The 21,802-nt window shown below is 42.1% G+C and overlaps 1 protein-coding gene across 1 annotated transcript in view; it reads right to left on the bottom strand.

Moving 5' to 3' along the window:
* Positions 1-6,813: 6,813 nt before the first annotated feature.
* Positions 6,814-21,802, bottom strand: part of LOC132234520 (adhesion G protein-coupled receptor E2-like) — a gene marked incomplete at its 5' end in the record, with an annotated part of 21,208 nt that continues 6,219 nt past the window's right edge. The window contains 5 exons of the mRNA XM_059695472.1: positions 6,814-6,875; positions 13,244-13,354; positions 13,440-13,608; positions 14,449-14,540; positions 14,802-14,868. Coding sequence (XP_059551455.1) covers positions 6,825-6,875; positions 13,244-13,354; positions 13,440-13,608; positions 14,449-14,540; positions 14,802-14,868 — 490 coding nt within the window. The remainder of the gene's footprint in view (positions 6,876-13,243; positions 13,355-13,439; positions 13,609-14,448; positions 14,541-14,801; positions 14,869-21,802) is intronic.

Raw genomic sequence — 21,802 nt, 5'->3', positions numbered from 1 at the left:
ATCTTAGCATTAGTTTTTGTTATGAGGAACTGTCTTGTATGAAGTTCAGCAGCATCCTTTGCCTCAACCCACTTAATGCCAGTTGCATTCTCCTCTATCCCTACTCATGAAAACCAAAAATTACTCCACATCTGGTCAAATGTCCCCCAGAGAGGTTAGACTCACCCCCCAGTTGAGAACCTCAAAAAAAGAGACAGGATAACTGTAACCTGCAGAGACTTTACTCAGCAATTCCTCTTCTGATGTTTATTCTAAAATTGTAGTAAACTCAGACCCAGCAAAAACCCCAGGAATATCTCACTTATTTCTATGGTCTTCATATAGGAAAAAAACCCCAAACTAATCCTCACAATTTTCTTCCAACTTATAACCAATAAATTTTCAAATCATTAAGTCTCCCTGCTGGTAAAATAGCTTTTACAGAAGACTCATATCAAGGGCTATTTAAATGTCCAAATGAATCTGATCTCGCTCTGTCCATTCATATATCCTCACCCTGAAAGGAGCTGATGCCAAAGGAGTGCTGGCTGTGTGAGAGGCATGGAGTGTTTCACATGCTTAACATGGAGGTGGATGGTGGTCATCCTATATAATAAAGAGTTAATATGCTAATTAGACCAGTCAGTGGAACGACCTTCCAGAATGACCAATGGGCGGGGCTGAGAGGCAGCCGGGACAGCGAGGGCCAACCCCCTTGCATGAATTTCGTGCATCAGGCCTTTAGTGTTTGCATAATAATGTGAATACTCTCAATGGCATCAACAGTACATTTAAAAGTGATTAAGATGGTAAATTTTTATTATCACAATAAAAAAGAAACACTGCCTGTATATATTATTTATCTGTATTTTTTTGGATGAGAAGTCAGAGATTCAGAGAAGTGCAGTGACTTTTCCAGCATCACCCAGCAAGGAAGTAACAGAGCCAAGATTTGAATAAGAGGGGGATCTGATTCCAAAGTCCCTGTTTTCCCTTGGCATTCAACACACTCCCCTTAAACGCTGTAAGAGATATGTCAGGATTTGTTACACACACACACACACACACACACACACACACACACACACACACACACACACTGTGTACATTCAGTCCTGCATGCCCCCAAACTCACCTTTCATTCCAGGGTGCTCAGGTGGTTTCACTGCTCTTGATCTGTCTTTTTAAAAAGGCACGCCTCTGGGTGTTTGTAATCTCCCCACCAGCAGTTCCCCTGTGGCTAGAGATTCTGGCTGCGATCCCCTGGTGTCCTGAGTTTTTAATAAACTATTCCCCTCCTTTTGGGGGAAAAATATTTCCAGCCATCTAACCTTCCCTGTCAGTCAGGCAGGCAGAGCTGGTCAGAGCTAGCCATGACTCACTTTAATCTGGGCTGGATCCTCTCACTGTGACTCTTGAATCAAGACTTCTCATGTGGGTTGACGAGGAGCCCCTTCAGCAAGTTTTCAAGTTGTGGTTTCACCTCTTCCTTCCCCCATTAACCTGAGTGATGTCAAAATTTGGGTCTAGGGGTCCCTCTGGTGATGCTACGTGACCAGGGGAAAGGCACCAGCATTACCCACCTTCTTGTAGACAATAAAATTTTACATCTCTCTACTATGAGCAGGCATGATCTGGACACTTGATCACCTAGTTAAGCAAATAGCAATTTGCTGGACACTTTCATTGACTATTTAATGCTCACATCAATTATCCTCACTCAGAAATCCACAGCAGAGCTTGCTCAATAAACTGTGCGGAATGAAGACATCCTGCAAGGAAACAATTTTTTTGTTGTTGTAACTAATGTTATTGACAAATGGACTGAGAAGAGGGTATGTGACTAATCTAAAGTCATACACCCACTAAGAGGGCAGGTTATAATTCAAAGCCCCATCTGATTCCAAATCCTGAACATTCTTAACTCTGAATGTTGCATGTTTCTTGAAGTTAATGATCAGCTCTTCTGCCCAGGAGTTCAGAACTGAGAACACCTCTGGGGGGTAGAAGTGAGGGGAGAATGGCCTGTCCTCAGAAGGTGAGCTGGGGAAGACCCCAAACCATTCCAGATACGTTGTTTTTGTCAGGTGCCAATGCTCAACTGCTTCCAACAGCTTTTATGGAAAGTCAGCATGAGTTGACCTTCAACATATCAACATAGATCACTTCCTGCTGTCTAGAGGCCTGACTTTCTTGGGTTTATAGCAATGAAGACAGGTATGGAAAGAATAAGCATTCAGCATAACAAGACATCCATTTGTAAGTTGGCAAATATCAAAGAAGTAGACAAAAGTTCATCTTTCTATCTACCTGTATACACCCAACCCATCATGTCTGTGGAAAACAGCACCAGCAATCCTTCCACTAAGGTCTAATGTCTAAATCATGCCTGGACTCCCAAGATTCCCACAAGCTAGATTTCAAGTTCTCACCCTCCCACTCACCAGGGTCAGTGTGCAGAGTGAGGGACCTTTCTCAACACCCCATGAGCATGTCAACCACCCTCATTCCCAGAGAGACTCTAATCAAACCTCCCTGGATTCTATCCTTATGGACTTAACCAGTGCTGCCTTTGTCTATGCAGAGATAGATGTCATTATCTGGAGACAGAGGCTCCAGGGAGAGCTGTTGCATCAGAAACCCTGCTGGGTCTTATTTCTGCTAGAGAGAAAATTAGTTATAGTGGAAGCTTAAAGCCCTTGGTAGTTGTATTGTCCCTGGAAGACTGTGGAAAAACATGTACTCATTCTCAACCACAGGAAGAATGGGAAGCTTTGATGTGGATAACTTAATGTGACAGAGGTCCAAGTCTTTCCATTTAGATATCAAGAGGAAGAGATGTGGGAACCCATGATAGCAAATGCATCCTATGCCTCACCCCTCCCCACCAATTCTGATGTCCAGGAGACTTATTCTGAGTTAAATAATGAGACAGTGATGGTGGTGGGAGAGCAGGGGCACCTTCCCTGGGTCAGGACATTTCTTCTTTTGTAAAAAAATATATTTTTATTGATTTCAGAGAGGAAGGGAGAGGGAGAGAGAGAAACATCAATGATGAGAGAGAATCATTGATTGACTGTCTCCTGCATTTCCTCTTCTGGGGATTGAGCCCGCAACCCAGGCATGTGCCCTTGACTGGAATTGAACTTGGGACCTTTCAGTCTGCAGGCCGATGCTCTATCCACTGAGCCAAACTGGCTAGGGCAGGTCATTTCTTCTTTAAACTCCATTCTTGAGGGGCCTCCAAAACTCCATAGATGATGCAATGGTCTAGAGATAAATTATTCTAGTGCCCGTGAGTTTATTGTGTGTTCATGGCCAGGGCTGAGACCAGAGAGCCAGACTACCCTGAACAGTAGTAGCCCACTGCAGAAAGTCACAGGCAAGGCCAAGGTAGAGTGAGTTACCAATAGTGGTGTTCAGGCCAAAGCTGAGTAAGATAGGTGGCAATAAGGTGGAACCAGGGTGGAAGCAGTAATAAAAGTGACATATGTTAAGGACCTGACCCATAATAGGTAATGATCAGCAAATTCCTTGTACCATACCACCACTCTCTAGTTCCAAGCCCATGGCAGAAATTACTAATCAATCTCATTGCTTTCTACTTCTGAGCTTGGATAGAGCTTCTCAAATCAGCGCACCACACAATCTAGACCGTATAGATTGGTTTTGACATTTGTCATGAAATCTACTTTGCAAGAAGACTCTAGACCAGTGGTCGGCAAACTCATTAGTCAACAGAGCCAAATATCAACAGTACAATGATTAAAATTTCTTTTGAGAGCCAAATTTTTTAAACTTAAACTATATAGGTATGTACATTGTTATTAACTTAATTAGGGTACTCCTAAGGCTTAGGAAGAGTCATACTCAAGAGGCCAAAGAGCTGCATGTGGATCGCGAGCTGCAGTTTGCTGACCACTGCTCTAGACCAGTACTCAGCAGTGGTGACAGTCTGCATGGAGAGCAGGAGCTTGCACCAGAAAGTTACACAACACACTGTTTCCTTTTTTGATAAAATCTTGTTATGGAATAAATGTCAGTTGAACTAAAGCTTAGTGATGTTGTTGATTTACAGTCTATCCCAAGGTTCTTTTTTCCTCAAGGGCCAATACCAGTTCATGCACCACATTTTGAGTAACGCTGCCATGGACTATGAGCGCCCTGATGGCAAGGAACCTGCTATATTCATTTTTGTGTAACTGATAGCCAAGGAACATGGACAAAGCAATGTTTATTGCACAGGAAAAGCTGCAGCAGGCAGAAATTTGGAAAGAAAAATTAAGATATGGAGAAGTGGGCCGTGGTGATTCTCACACCTGGCATGTTGACTTGCTTCAAAGATGGATGGGTGAATGGATAAATGGATGGATGAACGGATGGACAAGCTACGATTAAAGTTATTTGTAACTGAGTCATGTTGTCCTAAAGAACAGGGTAAGAGAAAAAGATGATAAAGAAATTGTTAGTATTCTAGATATTTGCCTCAATTATTAATTCTTTGCATACACCTTCATATTTTTGCCATTTTCATATACTAACCATACTAACATTTTCTTAATTCAGGTACCTACTGCTTACTATCAGTTATTCCTAAAAAGCAGATGCACACGAAACTGTCCATTTTGACCCTATAGTCCATTATTTTAAATGGGAAAGATTGTATTATAACTCTCCACCAATTTCCTGAAATATAGCTAAAACCAATTAAAGATTTATGTGTCAGTAATAAAATATCATGTTAGGATATAAAATACTTAAAACATTGCTTCCTTTTGACTGCAAAATAAACATAGTTGTTAATAGGTGTTTGGTAAGAAGTCATATTTCTACTCCATTGCTTACATTTCCAAGATTTTCTTTTTATTCCCTCAACTTTTGGAGGTCTGACTCATTGTATAGAATAACCGTTGCTTTTGGCAAAATGTAGAAGGTCCTGAGGAAACAAGTTCAGGACAAGCACACAATAAGAAGGAATGACTGACATTGAGTGTGATGTTATGATGACCTCTCTTAGCACCAGCAATATCTGAGACACACACTTTCCTTTGTTTTCACTTGGGGCACTTTTTCTATACATTGTTTTATTTGAAATTATGTATTTAGCTCAAGATATAAACTTTTCCTGTGTAATCATGGGCCAGAAAATATTATATTGAGAGATACTCACATTTTGAAAAGTTTAGACATTATCACCAAAAACACACACAAAACAAAACAAAAAACTTCATTCTACTGAGAAAAGTTTAACCAGGGAGATAGTCTGTGGAATATATCCATATATTCCTTCCTTCCTTCCTTCCTTCCTTCCTTCCTTCCTTCCTTCCTTCCTTCCTTCCTTCCTTCCTTCCTTCCTTATTGAGGTAGCATTGGTTAACAGCATTATATGTCATAATGTTACCATCCTATCTAATAAAAGAGAAAAATGGTAATTGGCGTACGACGATACCCTTTTCATTGGCTAATCAGGGCTATATGCAAATTAACTGCCAACTATGATTGGCAGTTAACTGCCAACTAAGATTGACAGTTAACTGCCAACTAAGATTGGCAGTTAACTGCCAACAAGATGGTGGTTAATTTGCATATGTAGGAACAATGCAGGGAGGCGAGAGGGAAAGCAGGAAGAAGCCCCCTGCCACTGACAGTGATCGGAAACCCAGGGGGGAGCCAAGAGCTGGGGGGCAGGGCAAAGGCGGCCCTGGGGCCGCCTTTGCCCTGCCCCCCAGCCATGATCAGAGAATCAGGCGCCTTTGCCGCCCTGGCCAGTGATAGCAGGAAGTAGGGGTGGAGCCAGCGATGGGAGCTGGACACGGTCGAAGCTGGCAGTCCCGGGAGCTAGGGGTCCCTTGCCTGGGCCTAAAGCGGAGCCCACGATCGCGGCGCCCCCCACTGCCACTGCAGGTCCCCGCTGCCTGGGCCGGACGCCTAGGCCAGAGGCGTTAGGCCTGGGCAGGGGCGGAGCCTGCAACCGCGGGGAGCTGGGGGTCCCCTGCCCAGGTCTGAAACCTCTGCCGGAGGCCTCAAGCCTGGTCAAGGGGCCGATCCGGTGATTGGTGATCCGAGGGTGATGAGGGTCAACTCCTCTGGCCGAGGCATCAGGCCTGGGTGGGGGGCAGAGCCGGGGATTGGGGGGATATGATGGTCCCCTTGCCCAGGCCTGAAGCCTGGGTCAGAAGCATCAGGCTTGGGTGGGGGGTGGAGCAAGCGATCAGAGGGAGATGGGGGTCCCCTGCCCAGGCATGATTCCTGGGCCAGAGGCCTCAGGCCTGGGCGGGGGCCAGAGCCAGTGATCAGGGGGAGATGGGTGTCCCCTGTCTAAGCCTGACACCTCTGGTGGAGGCGTCAGGCCTGGGCAAGGGGCCGATCAGGCGATCGGAGGGTGATGGGGGTCAACGCCTGAGGGCTCCCAGTATGTGAGAGGGGGCAGGCTGGGCTGAGGGACACTCCCCTCCCCCCCCCCACACCCAGTGCACGAATTTCGTGCACCGGGCCCCTAGTTATATATAATTCAATATAACTTAGCAATTTTTCTTCTGAGTATCTATCTGAAGAGTATAAAAAACAAATTAAAAAAGATATGTATACCCCTATGTTCATTGCAGTACTAATTATAATAGTCAAGATATGTAAACAACCTATGTGTCCATTGATGGATGAATTAATAAAGAAGATGTGGTACATATATGCAATGGAATACTATTCAGTCATAGAAAAGATTAAATATTGCCATTTGCAACATCAATCCTGAGAGTATTAAGACATAAGTGAAATAAGTCAGACAGAAAAGGACAAAAATCATATAATTTTACCTGTTTTTCTTTAATCACTCACCTTTAGTTTTCTTAGAATTGACTTAATTTTCTCTTTTCTGCTGTCGTTCCATCATCTTTTACCTGGGGAAGAGATAAAACTAAAATGATGGAAATGGCTAATAAATAAGTAAATAAATAAATATTCAAGTCTTTTCTCATTTTTTTTTCCTGGAAAATTTAAAGGAACATTTATGTACCTTTAACCAATTATTCTTTTGTCACATTGTTTTATCTCTTTATACACACATAAGCACATAAACACACTTTCACTTAATATCAAATTTATAAACTTATGTAATATATAAAATTCACATAACATAAATTAAATCATTTTAAAGTGTATGATTCAGTGGCATTTAGTACATTTGCTATATGCACTCATCCCCTCTATCTAGTTCTAAAACATTTTCATCACCTCAAGAGGACTCCATGTTCATTAGGTAGTCATTTCCCATCATCCTCTCCAGGCTCCTGGCAACATCCAATCTACTGTCTGTCTCCACAGATTTACCTATACTGGATATTTCATATAAATAGAATTGTCCAATCTATAACCTATTATATCTGATTTTTTTTTTTACCTAGCCTAATGTTTTAGAGGGTCATTCATGTTATAGCATTGTTATTGGTTGAATTATATCCCCTAAAAATTCATATGTTGAAATCCTAACCTCCAGGACCTCAGAACATGACTCTACTTAGACAAAGGGTTTTAAAAGAGGTTTTAAATTAAAATAAGGACATTAGGGGGAGCTCTAACCCAATATGACGTGTGTCCTTACTCAAAGAAGGGAGATTAGGGTAATGTCAGCAAGATGGCAGAATAGGAAGCTCCAGACTTCCTTCCCCTCATGGACACATCAATTCACCAACAATACATGAATCCATTTCCTTTGTGAAAAATCCAGAGATCGCTTGAGAGGATCCTGCACCTAACTGAGTATGACACCAGCTGCATTGAAGCCAGTAGGAAAATTCATGGCACCATCTTGCCACAGGAGATGACTGAATTGTACCACCAACATTCTAACATTTTGAGGGTCTGCCTGAGGGACTGGGTTTTGTCATGCTTGAGAATGGGCACTAATGGGAAGGTGTCACATGTTGGGGGTCACTGAGAAGAAAGGGGATGGATTTGACCAGCACACACTCTCTGCCCATTGGCCTTTCCCCACTTTAGCACAGAGCAAATGAAGAACAAATGGTGCAGCTGCCGTAGGATACAGTAAGGAGTTTCCTCAAAAAATTAAACATGGGCCCTGGCCAAGTGTGGCTCAGTTGGTTGAAGCATTGTCCCAGACACTGAAAGATTGTGGGTTTGATTCCAAGTTAGGGCACCTGCGTTGTGGGTTCTATCCCTAGTTAGGGAGAGTGCGAGAGGCAGCTAATAGGTGTTTTGCCCTCACACCTCTCTCTCCCTTCCCTTCTCTCTAAGCATATCTTTGGGTGAGTATTAGAAAAAAATTTTTGGAGGGAGAACCAAGATGGCGGCATAGGTTAACGCTGGAGTTTGCTGCTTTGAACAACTACTTCAAAAGTGAAACTAAAAGACGGAACGGACATCACGCAGAACCACAGGAATGCTGACTGAGTGGAAGTCCTACAACTAGGAGGAAAGAGAAACGCATACGGACACTCAGAGGAGGCGCAGTGCTGAAGTCAAATTCTGAGGTGCGGAGTGCGCGGAGCGGGCTGGCAGCGGAGAGCCCGGTTGGCGTTTTCAATCGGAAGGGAGTCGCAGACTCTGAGCTCCAGATACAGGCGAGTCTTTAGGGACCCAGACTCAAACGGGAGAAGCGGGACTGTCTGGCTTAGGTCAGAGCGAGTGCAGCTTTCTCTCTGAGCTTTGCAGTGGGTGCTGGAACTCAGAGAGGCAGAGCCCCTGGGGACAGGACTGAGAGCCGCCATAACTGCTCTCTCCGGCCCACGCTGTTGATCCTGTTCGACCTGCCCTGCCCAAGCCCTGCACAGAGGCATTTGCCAGATAGCCTCAGGCAAAGGCTAGATTAGCACCTCCCTAGAGGACAGAAGTTCTCTCACTGCTGACACAGCTGATTCTCATAGCCACTTGGCCTGGAGGTCAAACCCTCCCTAGTATTAGCTACAACAATCAAGGTTTAACTATAAGACTGCGAACAAAGACCACTAGGGGGTGCACCAAGGAAGCATAACAAAATGCGGAGACAAAGAAACAGGACAAAATTGTCAATGGAAGATATAGAGTTCAGAACCACACTTTTAAGGTCTCTCAAGAACTGTTTAGAAGCCGCCGATAAACTTAATGAGATCTACAAGAAAACTAATGAGACCCTCGATGTTATATTGGGGAACCAACTAGAAATTAAGCATACACGGACTGAAATAACGAATATTATACAGACTCCCGACAGCAGACCAGAGGAGCGCAAGAATCAAGTCAATGATTTGAAATGCGAGGAAGCAAAAAACACCCAACCGGAAAAGCAAAATGAAAAAAGAATCCAAAAATGCGAGGATAGTGTAAGGAGCCTCTGGGACAGCTTCAAGCGTACCAACATCAGAATTATAGGGGTGCCAGAAGATGAGAGAGACCAAGATATTGAAAACCTATTTGAAGAAATAATGACAGAAAACTTCCCCCACCTGGTGAAAGAAATGGACTTACAGGTCCAAGAAGCGCGGAGAACCCCAAACAAAAGGAATCCAAAGAGGACCACACCAAGACATATCATCATTAAAATGCCAAGAGCAAAAGATAAAGAGAGAATCTTAAAAACAGCAAGAGAAAGAAACTCAGTTACCTACAAGGGAATACCCATACGACTGTCAGCTGATTTCTCTACAGAAACTTTGCAGGCCAGAAGGGAGTGGCAAGAAATATTCAAAGTGATGAATAGCAAGAACCTACAACCAAGATTACTTTATCCAGCAAAGCTATCATTCAGAATTGAAGGTCAGATAAAGAGCCTCACAGATAAGGAAAAGCTAAAGGAGTTCATCACCACCAAACCAGGATTATATGAAATGCTGAAAGGTATCCTTTAAGAAGAGGAAGAGGAAGTAAAAGGTAAAGATACAAATTATGAACAACAAATACGCATCTATCAACAAGTGAATCTAAAAATCAAGTGAATAAATAATCTGATGAACAGAATGAACTGTTGATTATAATAGAATCAGGGATACAGAAAGGGAATGGACTGACTATTCTTGGGGGGGAAAGGGGTGTGGGAGATGTGGGAAGAGACTGGACAAAAATCGTGCACCTATGGATGAGGACAGTGGGAACATAGCTAAAGAAACCCAAAGCACTAATTCAAAAAATATGTGCACCCCTATGTTCATTGCAGCATTATTTACAATAGCCAAGATTTGGAAGCAGCCAAAGTGTCCATCAGTAGATGAGTGGATAAAAAAGCTGTTGGTACATTTACACAATGGAATACTATGTGGCTATAAAAAAAGAAGGAAATCTTATTCTTTACCACAGCATGAATGACCTGGAAATTACTATGCAAAGTGAAATAGGCCAGTCAAAGAAAGACAAATACCACATGAATTCACTTATATGTGGAATCTAATGAACAAGATAATTTAGCAAAATAGAAACAGAAGCATAGATACATAGAACAGACTGACAGCTGTCAGATGGGAGGGATTTTGAGGAGCTGGGTGAATAAAGGTGAAGGGATTAAGCAAAAATATATACATATGACATATAAACATGGGCAAAAGTATGATGATAGCAAGAGTAAAAGGTGGGTGGGGAGAGGTGGAGGTGGGCAAAGGGGGGATAAATGGATGCAAAGAGACTTTGCTTTGGGCGTTGAGCACACGATGCAGTGTGCAGATGATGTTTTATTGGTTGTACACTTGAAACGTGTCTGTTTTTTAAACCAATATCACCCCAAAATTCAACAAGAAAAGTTTATAAATAGTGTACTTCAGGAAATTATTCAGAACTGAACACAAGAGAAAGTACATGTAACAGGTGTAACACAGGAGTGGCATGATTTCATTTGTGTTTTGAAAGGATCTCTCTGACTTCTGTGTATAGAGGCATTGGAAGGAGACAAGAGTAGGAAGGGGTAGTCAGTCAGAAGGGTATTGCAGTGGTTCAGACATGAAGATGGCAGCCTGGCTCAGGAGGGGGTGACGGAGACTGAGTCATCTGGCACATACTGAGAAGAAAAGAACAACAAAGCTGTATAATTGCCGAAACCGGTTTGGCTCAGTGGATAGAGCGTCAGCCTGCGGACTGAAGGGTCCCAGGTTCGATTCCGGTCAAGGGCATATACCTTGGTTGCGGGCACATCCCCAGTAGGAGATGTGCAGGAGGCAGCTGATCGATGTTTCTCTCTCATCGATGTTTCTAGCTCTCTATCTCTCTCCCTTCCTCTCTGTAAAAAATCAATAAAATATATTAAAAAAAAAAGCTGTATAATTGATAGGTTTTAGTGGGAAATAAGGTAACTGTGGAGTGACCTTCAGGTTTCAAACTTGCGCAAGGAATGGATGTAGTGCCAGTCAGAGAGAGAAAGACACCATGGAAAAGGATGGGATTAGGGTAAAGATGGTGAGTCATAAATTGGAAGGCTGAGTTTAAGGTGCCTTGGTAATATCAAAGATGTCAAGTAACTGGAAATACTCCTCTGGTTCTCAGAGCTAGAGAAACGTATGTGGCCATCATTTGCATCTATATGGTGACTGAATCTAAGGAATGAATTCTATCTCTTAGGAAGAAATAATTTAATGAGAATTTAAATTGTTCTGTACTCAATCCATTGGTTGAAGCTATAACAGAAACAAAGAGAGAAAAGCTAATGGTGGATATATAATGGAGAAAGACATGGAGGAGGGCCATTTAAGTAGATTCTAGATTGATAAGGATGGAGTGTTTCATTAGAAAGAGTGATAAATAGTATAAAAAGTTTCTGGAAGGATTTTAGGGGCACAGACATCATTGTAAACCTAAGAGATATTTGCTTTGGTGGAATGATGGGGGAAAGAAGCCAAAATATATGAATTGAGGGAATGAATTTGAGGGAATGAATTTAAGGCAATGAAACAGAGACAGAGAAAAATCAGCTCTTGGCTGGTAGCTAGAAGAAAATGGTAGGCCAAATGGTACATGTTTGTAAGATGGAAAAAAATCAAACATGTTGCTACAACATTGGGAAGAATGCTTTTGAGAAGGTGAGGGAAGAATGAAGGGGATAAGGGTGGGAGAAAGACAAAGAGGGAGGAGAGAGAATGTGTGAACAATAGCGTAAGAATAATAGATAAGGCAAGAATGTCGGGATTCAAAATGAAGGTGAAATTTGTCTTCAGAGAGAAGGGGAAATAATGTGAATATTATGGCAATGTGGAGAAGGTGCATGCTAACGTATGTGTGGTTGAGAGGGTACAGTTCACAGAGTCATCACAATGACTCAGATTTTCTCTGTGGAATATATGATACGAATATTTGCTGAGAAAGGGAAAGGGGATAGAAGATTCAAAAGTGAAACCAGTGCTGGTGGAAGATGAGTGAACAGGTGAAAGATATACAGGACTTCCTGGGAGTATACTAGACTTCTTTGAAAAAAAATTATTTTAAAATATGTTTTATTATTTGAGAGTGAGGAAGGTAGAGGGATAGAGAACTAGAAACATTTTTATCGGCTGCCTCCTGCATGGGCCCTACTGGGGATCAAACCCGCAACTCAGGAGTGTGCCCTGACCAGGAATTGAACCAGGGGCCTCTTGGTTCATGGGTCAATGCTCAACCACTGAGCCACAGTAGGCGGGCATAGTAGGCTCCTTTAAATGGGGAAGAAGATGCAAGGCGTTTAATGGAAGATGGAAGAAGAGGTGAGAAACTGTAAGTAAAAGAACTTTCTATGTCTAAAAAATTTTTTTAAAAGAACTTGGTCAATCTAAACCACTGGTGGTTCTTAGTAATCATTGCCATGAATTATCAGATGCAATGATGGCTTTTCCTTCCTGGTTTTACAGCGGATGGAGGGTGCTGAAAATATCAGGAAGGCTCTTTAAGTCTAAAGTGCTAGCTAACACTTATTTCCATTTAATTCTTAAATATGTACATCATTTCCCCCATTTTTGCCTTTTTGTTGTGTGGTGCTGAGATAGAGGTGGATGAAAAGTAAGATAATGCAGGTCTGAATGGCATGGGCATCCCTGCTTCAGATAATTGATTCTTGCTTATTTAGTTAACCATGCATGGCACACAGAAGGTGTTCAATAAGAGTGCTAATGTGTAAACGTCAAGATGAATGCAGTCCTAAGGAGTAAGAGAAAAATATGTATTTTCTAAGTGAGACCATTGCTAGTGGTTAAGGAATCGAAGAGTAAATTCAGTGGGAGCCATCCTAGGGCATCACCTGCTATGTACCCAGGTCTTCCAGTGTGTTGGGCATGAGGTACTCTATCAGTTAGTGAAGTGCTCTGGGAGCAATGCATGACCTTACCACACTGGGTTTAGGGGCATCCGACAGGATTCCGCTGGAGAGGGTGTATTGCTCAGACTCTGTTTTGGTTTTCCTGACGCCCTTCCAGCATTTCCTGTATTGCTCCCGGACCTGCAGAGACAAAGCATGCTCTGAGTCACCTCACTGAGAGGAGTGAGAATGGAAAGAGTCCTGGGTGGGAGGTGGACAGTGGTACCTGCTGGCTGAGGAGACAGTACACCAGGAAGATGAAGATGCCCTGCAGGCTGTTGATGATGGTGAAGAGATAGGCCATGGCGTGAGCAGCTGGACCCACCTGCAGGATTCCCAGACACCACGTGCAGCCCAAGATGAAGAGCTGAGCTATCGCTTTAAATGTCAGCATCCTTGGTAGGAGGAGAAGAGAGGCCCGTATGCACCCAGAGCAACAGGATCAAGACCATTCGCATCTCCACCCAATGAATACTCCTGACTTCCCCTGTGGGTGGTGAGTTCACAAACAGACTTGAGTTTAGCTTTGACCTTTACTGTCAATGATTCTCCACAATAGAAATGCTACTTGGGTCCAGGATGGCATTTGGATTGAATTGAGTAGAGTTGTGACACTTCATAATGTAAGCTTAAAAAAAAATTTTTTTTTTATAATGCTCCATGGTGATGCCTAATTTTATCTAACCAACATTACCGAGTGTGTTCTGTGCATCAGGCTGTGTGCTGGGGCTTGGGCATTAAAAGTCACAGAGGCAAGATTTCTATTTTCATAAAGGTTACAGGCTATTCCAATGACTAATACAGCGGAAAAATGACATGCAAAATGTAGAAAGGACACTGGAGAGGGGTGAGAGGGAGCCTGACTGAGAGTGGGTATGGAAGTGTAGACTGGGTTGTGGGAGGAGTCACAGATTTTTCTAAGTGCATACAGGTTCTTTGTACTTTTGTTGTAGAACTGCTGCTTGTTTATCATAGGTTGATTGTTTATCAACCAATGTCAATTCTTCCTGTTGCTGAGGGAGTTACAAGATGGGATTTGAAACAGAACATTGTAGCTGGGAAGTCAGCTGACTACAACTGAATCCAAGCTGGCTGCCACTGGAGGACAGCTGCATCTCTTTACGCTGGGTTCCCTCAGAAGACCCCGAGAAGGGACGTCAGGGATGCTGAGGCACATGGATTTGCTCTTGGGACCACACATGTCTGTGGGGTTGTCACCCTCTTCTCCATTTTACCTTGTATTCTTGAGGGTGGACACATCACTGTTGAGCGAAGAGAGTTTGCTTTTCAAAATCCAGAGGGTCATCAGAAAGAAAGCTAGATTGACCTTTAGGAGAACACACACAATTTAGTGAATAAAATTTTAGTCTGTTATCTCTAGTCTAGCCCATCCAACAGAAATTCCACATTGAAGTATTTTTCATATTTAGTAACAGTGTTAGAGCTTGTAGTTTTAGGAGGAGTCTTAGAAAACCAAAGCAAACCCAAGACAACACAGGGACATTCTTGCTCATGTCATCCTCCCGCCTCCTTATAATCCTATTCACCCTAAACTGAGTGTTAAGGATGCTCTGATGTCATCACTCACAAAGAGGATGGCGCAGACTGGTCCAAGGAAGCCCCATATAAATCCCTTTTCTGGGTGGAGCCAGCAGCTAAGAAAGAGAGAGAATTAAAAATGCATTGGTCCTTAGAAATGTAGAACAGTTATGCAAATTCATTTATTAATTCATTCATCAACAAACATAGAGTGTCTCTTCTGTGATAGGCTCTGTGGTTGGCTCTGAAGATACTGTCGTGAAGAAAGTACGCATGGTCTTCAATTCCACACATCTCACAGATACACAATGAGACACACTGCAACAATAAAACAAAAATGGAAAGCTAACGCTCTATCCATTGAGCCAAAGCAATTAGGACTGAATTTTTTAATTTATGGCTTTTTTTGAGAGGTAGCTCACATACCATAACATTCACCCATTTAAACTGTACAGTTCAGTGACCTTAAACTATTCATGGAGTTGCCCTAGCTTGTTTGGCTCTGTGGATAGAGCATCGGCCTGCGGACTGAAAGGGCACATGCCCAGGTTGCAGTCTCCATCCCCAGTAGGGGGTGTGCAAGAGGCATCCAATCAATGATTCTCATCATTGATGTTTCTGTCTCTCTCTACCTCTCCCTTCCTCTCTGAAATCAATAAAAATATATTTTTAAAAAAATTATAGTGTTGTGTGATCATCACCACAATCTAACTTTAGAACATTTCCAACTCCTCTAAAAGAAACTCATTCAGATCACAGAGGAGAAACTAAGATGGAGGCATAGGTAAACACCAGAGATTGCTGCCTCGCACAAGCACTTTAAAAATACAACTAGAAGATGGAACAGACATCATCCAGAACCACAGCAAGGCTGGCTGAGTGGAAATTCTACAACTAGAAGGAAAGAGAAAAGCATACCAAGACTCAGAGGAGGTGCGGTACAGAAGTAAAATACAAAGGTGCGGAGGTGCATGTGGAGAGGGCTGGCAGCTGAGGTCATGATTGTCTTTTTCAATCGGGAGGGAGTCTCAGGCTCTGAGATCCAGTTCCGGGCGAGTCTCTGGGGACCCAGACTCATACGGGAGAAACAGGATGGTGTGGCATCAGTCGGAACTCGAGGGCAGCTTTCTCTTGGAGGCACACGCAGCGATTGCTGGGGCCTCTGAGGACAGGATTGAGACTAGCCATACTGCACGCTCTGTCCGCCCAGTTGATCCCCTGGGTCTCCACCCCGCCCAAGCTGTGCACGGAGGCTTTTGCCTATGAAAGGCCCGGCCCTTTGTAAACTGAAAATTACTTAACAAACTGAAGCTTCCCAAGGTCCCAGGGCAACTTGCATTGCTTTACAGCTGGATTCTGCAGGGTAGCCTCAGGCAGAGGCTAGATTAGCACCTTCTTAGATCCAAGAGCCAGTGTACCCAATGGTCAGAGTGGGACCATCCAATTATATCTCCGCAGATCCATAAGGGACACACTCAGGGGGCAGACTCAGTGAGCACCAAAGCCCCACTGAAGCAAGTCTTGCCCCATAGGGTGTCTTCAGCACAGAAGTTCTCCAACCGTAGACACAGCTGATTCTCACAGCCAATTAGCCTGGAGGTCAAATCCTCCCAGTGTTATCTACAACAATCAAGGCTTAACTACAACAAGACTGTGCACAAAGCCCACAAGGGGGTGCACCAAGAGTGTCTACCTCAGGTAATTGGGGAGGCTGAGCTACCGGGCCCTATAGGACACTTAGCACAGAAAGCCACTCTATCAACACAGTGAAGCATAAAAAATGCTGAGACAAAGAAACAGGACACAAATGACAGAAATGGAGGACAGCAAATTACTGGATATAGAGTTCAAAACCACACTTTTAGATTTTTCAAGAACTTTCTAGAAACCGCCGATAAATTTAGTGAGATCCTCAAGAAATCTAGTGAGACCCTTGATGTTGTGATAAAGGACCAACTAGAAATTAAGCATACACTGACTGAAATAAAGAATATTATACAGACTCCAAACAGCAGACCAGAGGATTGCAAGAATCAAGTCAAAGATTTGAAATGTGAAGAAGCAAAAAACATCCAACCGGAAAAGCAAAATGAAAAAAGAATCCAAAAATACGAAGATAGTGTAAGGAGCCTCTGGGACAGCTTCGAGCGTACCAACATCTGAATTATAGGGATGCCAGAAGAAGAGAGAGAGAGCAAGATATTGAAAACCTATTTGAAGAAATAATGACAGAAAACTTCCCCTACCTGGTAAAAGAAATAGACTTACAAGTCCAGGAAGCACAGAGAACCCCAAACAAAAGGAATCCAAAGAGGACCACACCAAGACACATCATCATTAAAATGCCAAGAGTAAAAAACAAAGAGAGAATCTTAAAAGCAGCAAGAAAAAGAAACTCAGTTACCTACAAGGGAGTACCCATACGACTGTCAGCTGATTTCTCAACAGAAACTATGCAGGCCAGAAGGGAGTGGCAAGAAATATTCAAAGTGATGAATAGCAAGAACCTACAACCAAGATTACTTTACCCAGCAAAGCTATCATTCAGAATTGAAGGTCAGATAAAGAGCTTCACAGATAAGAAAAAGCTAAAGGAGTTCATCACCACCAAACCAGTATTATATGAAATGCTGAAAGGTATCCTTTAAGAAGAGGAAGAAGAAGAAAAAGGTAAAGATACAAATTATGAACAACAAATACACATCTATCAACAAGTGAATCTAAAAATCAAGTGAATAAATAATCTGATGAACAGAATGAACTGTCGATTATAATAGAATCAGGGATACAGAAAGGGAATGGACTGACTATTCTTGGGGGGGAAAGGGGTGTGGGAGATGTGGGAAGAGACTGGACAAAAATCGTGCACCTATGGATGAGGACAGTGGGTGGGGAGTGAGGGCGGAGGGTGGGGTGGGAACTGGGAGGAGGGGAGTTATGGGGGGGAAAAAGAGGAACAAATGTAATAATCTGAACAATAAAGATTTAATTAAAAAAAAACACCAAAAAAAACCTCATTCATACTAGCAGTCACTCCTCATTCCTGCTTCCATGAACCCCACCGCCCACCGTAGCCCCACAGCATCAGTAATCTACTTTCTGTCTCTATGGATTTGCCTATTTTGGACATTAATGGAATCATACAATATGTGGTATTTTATGACTGGATTCTGTCACCTAGCATGTTTTCAATCATGGTTAATCCATGTTGCAGCATGTTTTTATGGCTGAATAATCTTTTTTAAAATTCTTCTTATTATTTTTGTTATTACTCACCTGAGGATATTTTCCCATTGATTTTTTTAGGGATAGTGGAAGAGAGAGGGAAAGACAGAGAGAAACATCGATGTGAGACAAAAACATTGAATGGTTGCTTTCTGCATGCGCTCCAGACCAGTGCCTGGGAGGAGCCTGCAACCAAGGCATGTGCTCTTGATGTGAATTGACCCAGGACCCTTTGGTTCGCAGGCCAATGCTCTATCCACTGAGCCAAACCAACTAGGGCTGTTTTTTTATTTTAACCCTTTAAACTAATCGCTGTGAAGTGACATCTTATTTTGATGTTTTTGATTTTCGTTTTCATAATGAGTGATGATGTTGAGCAACTTTTCATACACTCACTGGTCATTCACATATCTTGGAAGAATTGTCTATTCAAATCTTCTGTCCATTTTCATTTATTTATTTTTTATTTTATTTATTTAAATCTTAAATTTTTTAAAAATTGATTTCAGAGACAAAAGGAGTGGGAGAGAGAGATAGAAACATCCATGATGAGAGAGAATCATCGATCAGCCCCACAATGGGGATCTAGCCTGCAATCCGGGCATGTGCCCTGATCTGGGAATCGAACTGAGGACCTCCTGGTTCCTAGGTCAACCCTCCACCACTGAGCCATACCGGCTAGGCTATTTAAATCTTTATTGTTGAAAGTATTACGTAAGTCCTCTTTTTCTTTTGTCCATTTTTAAATTGGGTTGTCTTTTGTTGTTGAGTTGTTCCACTTAATTTTAACAACAGTGCAAAACAGAAGTTCTCTTATGTTTACAGGTTTGTAACTGAAGTGTAAAGGGCTTAAGTCTATTGCTTAAGGTTTTACTGATAAACTGACAGAATTCACTCTTGATCCACATGAGGGTAAGGAACAGGGGTGGGCAAAAGTAGGCTTACAGTTGTGTGTATGTGAAACAGTTTATTCTGGTACTATTATTAATTATTGTATTATTTTCCATACCAACAATTGTAAACCTTTTTTTGCCTACGCCTGTACAGAGGACATTTCAGGTCAATGGAGAGTGTAGTAGGACATTGAAATATACACTGAGGAAAATGTAAGCAGGAAAGAACTGATGTGTCCAAGAAGGAATCTCTCTAGAGTTGAGCTGATGCAGGCGCATGTGAGTTTGAGCAGCATGTTGTGGGTAAGAGTGCAGCTTCTGCGAGACTGACTTCCTGAATGTAAGTGTGCAGACTTGATGTCCTGAAAACAACAAATGCTTAAGCAAAACAACTAAGACCAACAATTTCAAAACTCTGACAATTACTCGACGCCACAGAACAAACTGAAATAGTCCATCGGAGAGAAACTGCCGAAGCTTGGTAAGATTGGTGAGGAAGGACTCTGTGGTGTTTCAACTGTGAACTCTTTCCACTCCTTCTCTCCCCAGCTTAGTGGCGAGGCCGCCAAAAGCTGATGGCTTTGCAGACAACAGGGAGAGCTGACATTTTTTGGAGCTTCTTTGAAAGCATCATCATTATCCCCAGAGCACAGTCAGTATTTTGTTCTGACCCTTTAGTTCTCCAGGAACCCTGTCTTCTCCAAATTTGGTGTATATTTTATTCCACTGAAAGCTCATCTCAGTGAGAGACAAACAGCCTGCCCCTAGGGCAGTGATGGTGAACATTTTGACCTCGGCGTGTCAGCATTTTGAAAAACCCTAACTTAACTCTGGTGCTGTGTCACATATAGAAATTTTTTGATATTTGCAACCATAGTAAAACAAAGATTTATATTTTTGATATTTATTTTATATATTTAAATGCCATTTAACAAAGAAAAATCAACCAAAAAAAATGAGTTCATGTGTCACCTCTGACACGTGTGTCATAGATTCGCCATCACTGCCCTAGGGCATTGTCAAAATAATAGCAAATGCCTGTCAATAACTTTGCTAACTGCCTAAGTCTGTGATTTCAGGTGGTGTCAACAAGAACTTGTCTAAGGCCCTGGCTGGGTGGCTCAGTTGGTTGGTGTGTGGTCCCAATGCACCAAAGTAGCAGGTTCAATCCCAGGTCAGGGCATATACAAGAATCAACCAACAAATGCATAAATAAATGGAACAACAAATTGGTCTCTCTCTTTCTTTCTCCAACCCCCTCCTTTAAAAAAATATATATATTTTTATTTTTGTTGTTAATCCTCACCTCAAGCATATTTTTCCATTGATTTTTAAAGAGAGTGGAAGGGAGAAGGAGAGGCAGAGAGACAGAGAGAAACAGTGATGTGAGAGGGATACATTGATTGATTGCTTCCTACATGTACCTCCAATCAAGGTTGGGGAACCTGCAACCAAGGTAGGATCCCTTTACCAGAATTGAACCTGGGGCACTTCAGTCCTTGGGCCAACACTCTATCCACTGAGCCAAACCAGCCAGGGCTCAACGCCCCCATTTGTATGTCTTCTTGGGAGAAATGTCTATTCAAGTCCTCTTCCCATTTTTTATTTGGATTGTTGTTGTTGTTGTTGTTGAATTGTATGAATTCTTTATATATTTTAGATATTAACCCCTTATTAGAAGTGTTGTTTGCAAATACCTTCTCCCATTCAATGGATTGCCTTTGGATATCTACCTGAAATTTTTAAAACATTTATTCACAAATATATACGCTTGGCTATGTTCATTGCAGCATTATTCATGATGGACAAGACATGGAAACAACCAAAGTGTCCTTCGATAGATGGTTGGATAAAGAAGATGTACTTATTATATAAAATGGAATACTACTCTGCCATAAGGAAACATGAAGTTCTGTCTTTGTGCAACATAGATGGATCTTGAGAATATCATGCTAAGTGATACAATTCAGGCAGAAATAAATCAAGAATCCTATGATTTCACTCATATGTAAAATACAAAACTGAAAGCAAAAATGAACAAACAAGACAAGCAAACAAACAAAAAATCATAGACACAGACAATAGTATGGTAGTTACCAGAGGGAAAGAGGGGTGGGAGGAGGTAGTAAAGGGTTAAAGGGGAAAATATAGGTTGATTGAAGGAGATTTGACTTTGGATGGTAAACATACAATGCAATATACAGATTATATATTATAGAACTGTACACTTAAAACATATATAATGTTATTAACCAATGTCACCCCAATAAATACAATGAAAAATATTTTAATTTGTACGTGTATGTTTATAGCAGCATTTTTCATCATAGTAAAAAAATGGAAACAATCAAAGTGTTTATCATCTGTTGGATGGATAAAAAATGTGATATATCTATATAATGGAATATTATTTACAAAACAGCAATACCAGCAACAACAACAATTCTAGGTGAGGCCTGGAAGCTGCAGAAATGGCCACAACACTGACGGGACCCCCATAGCCCACCAGGTCATGATGCTTGCTACAACATGATGAACCTTGAACACATTAAAACCTAGTATAAAAAGCTGACAATAAAAGAGTGCAAGCTCTGGAGAATGACTCCCTTGATTTGAATCCCAGTTTCTGCTACTTACTAGCTGTGCCCCTTTGGGCATTATTTAAACTCTTTGTGCCTCAATAGACTTATCTGTAAAATGGGTAAAATCACAGTGTCTAGTTCACAGTATTGGTGTGTAGATGAATTGCGTTAACTGAGATAAAAATGGTTAAAAAAATGCCTGGCACAGCCTGGCTGGTATGGCTCATTGGATTGAACATCATCCTATGCACCGAGAGGTTGCTGGTTTGATTCCTAGTCAGGACACATGCCTGGGTTGTGGGCTCCATCCCCAGTATGGGGCACACAGGAGGCAGCCCATCCATGTTTCT

The sequence above is a fragment of the Myotis daubentonii genome, chromosome 5, assembly GCF_963259705.1.
Source record: "Myotis daubentonii chromosome 5, mMyoDau2.1, whole genome shotgun sequence".
Taxonomy (NCBI): domain Eukaryota; kingdom Metazoa; phylum Chordata; class Mammalia; order Chiroptera; family Vespertilionidae; genus Myotis; species Myotis daubentonii.
This window is presented reverse-complemented; position numbering and strand designations above follow the sequence as displayed.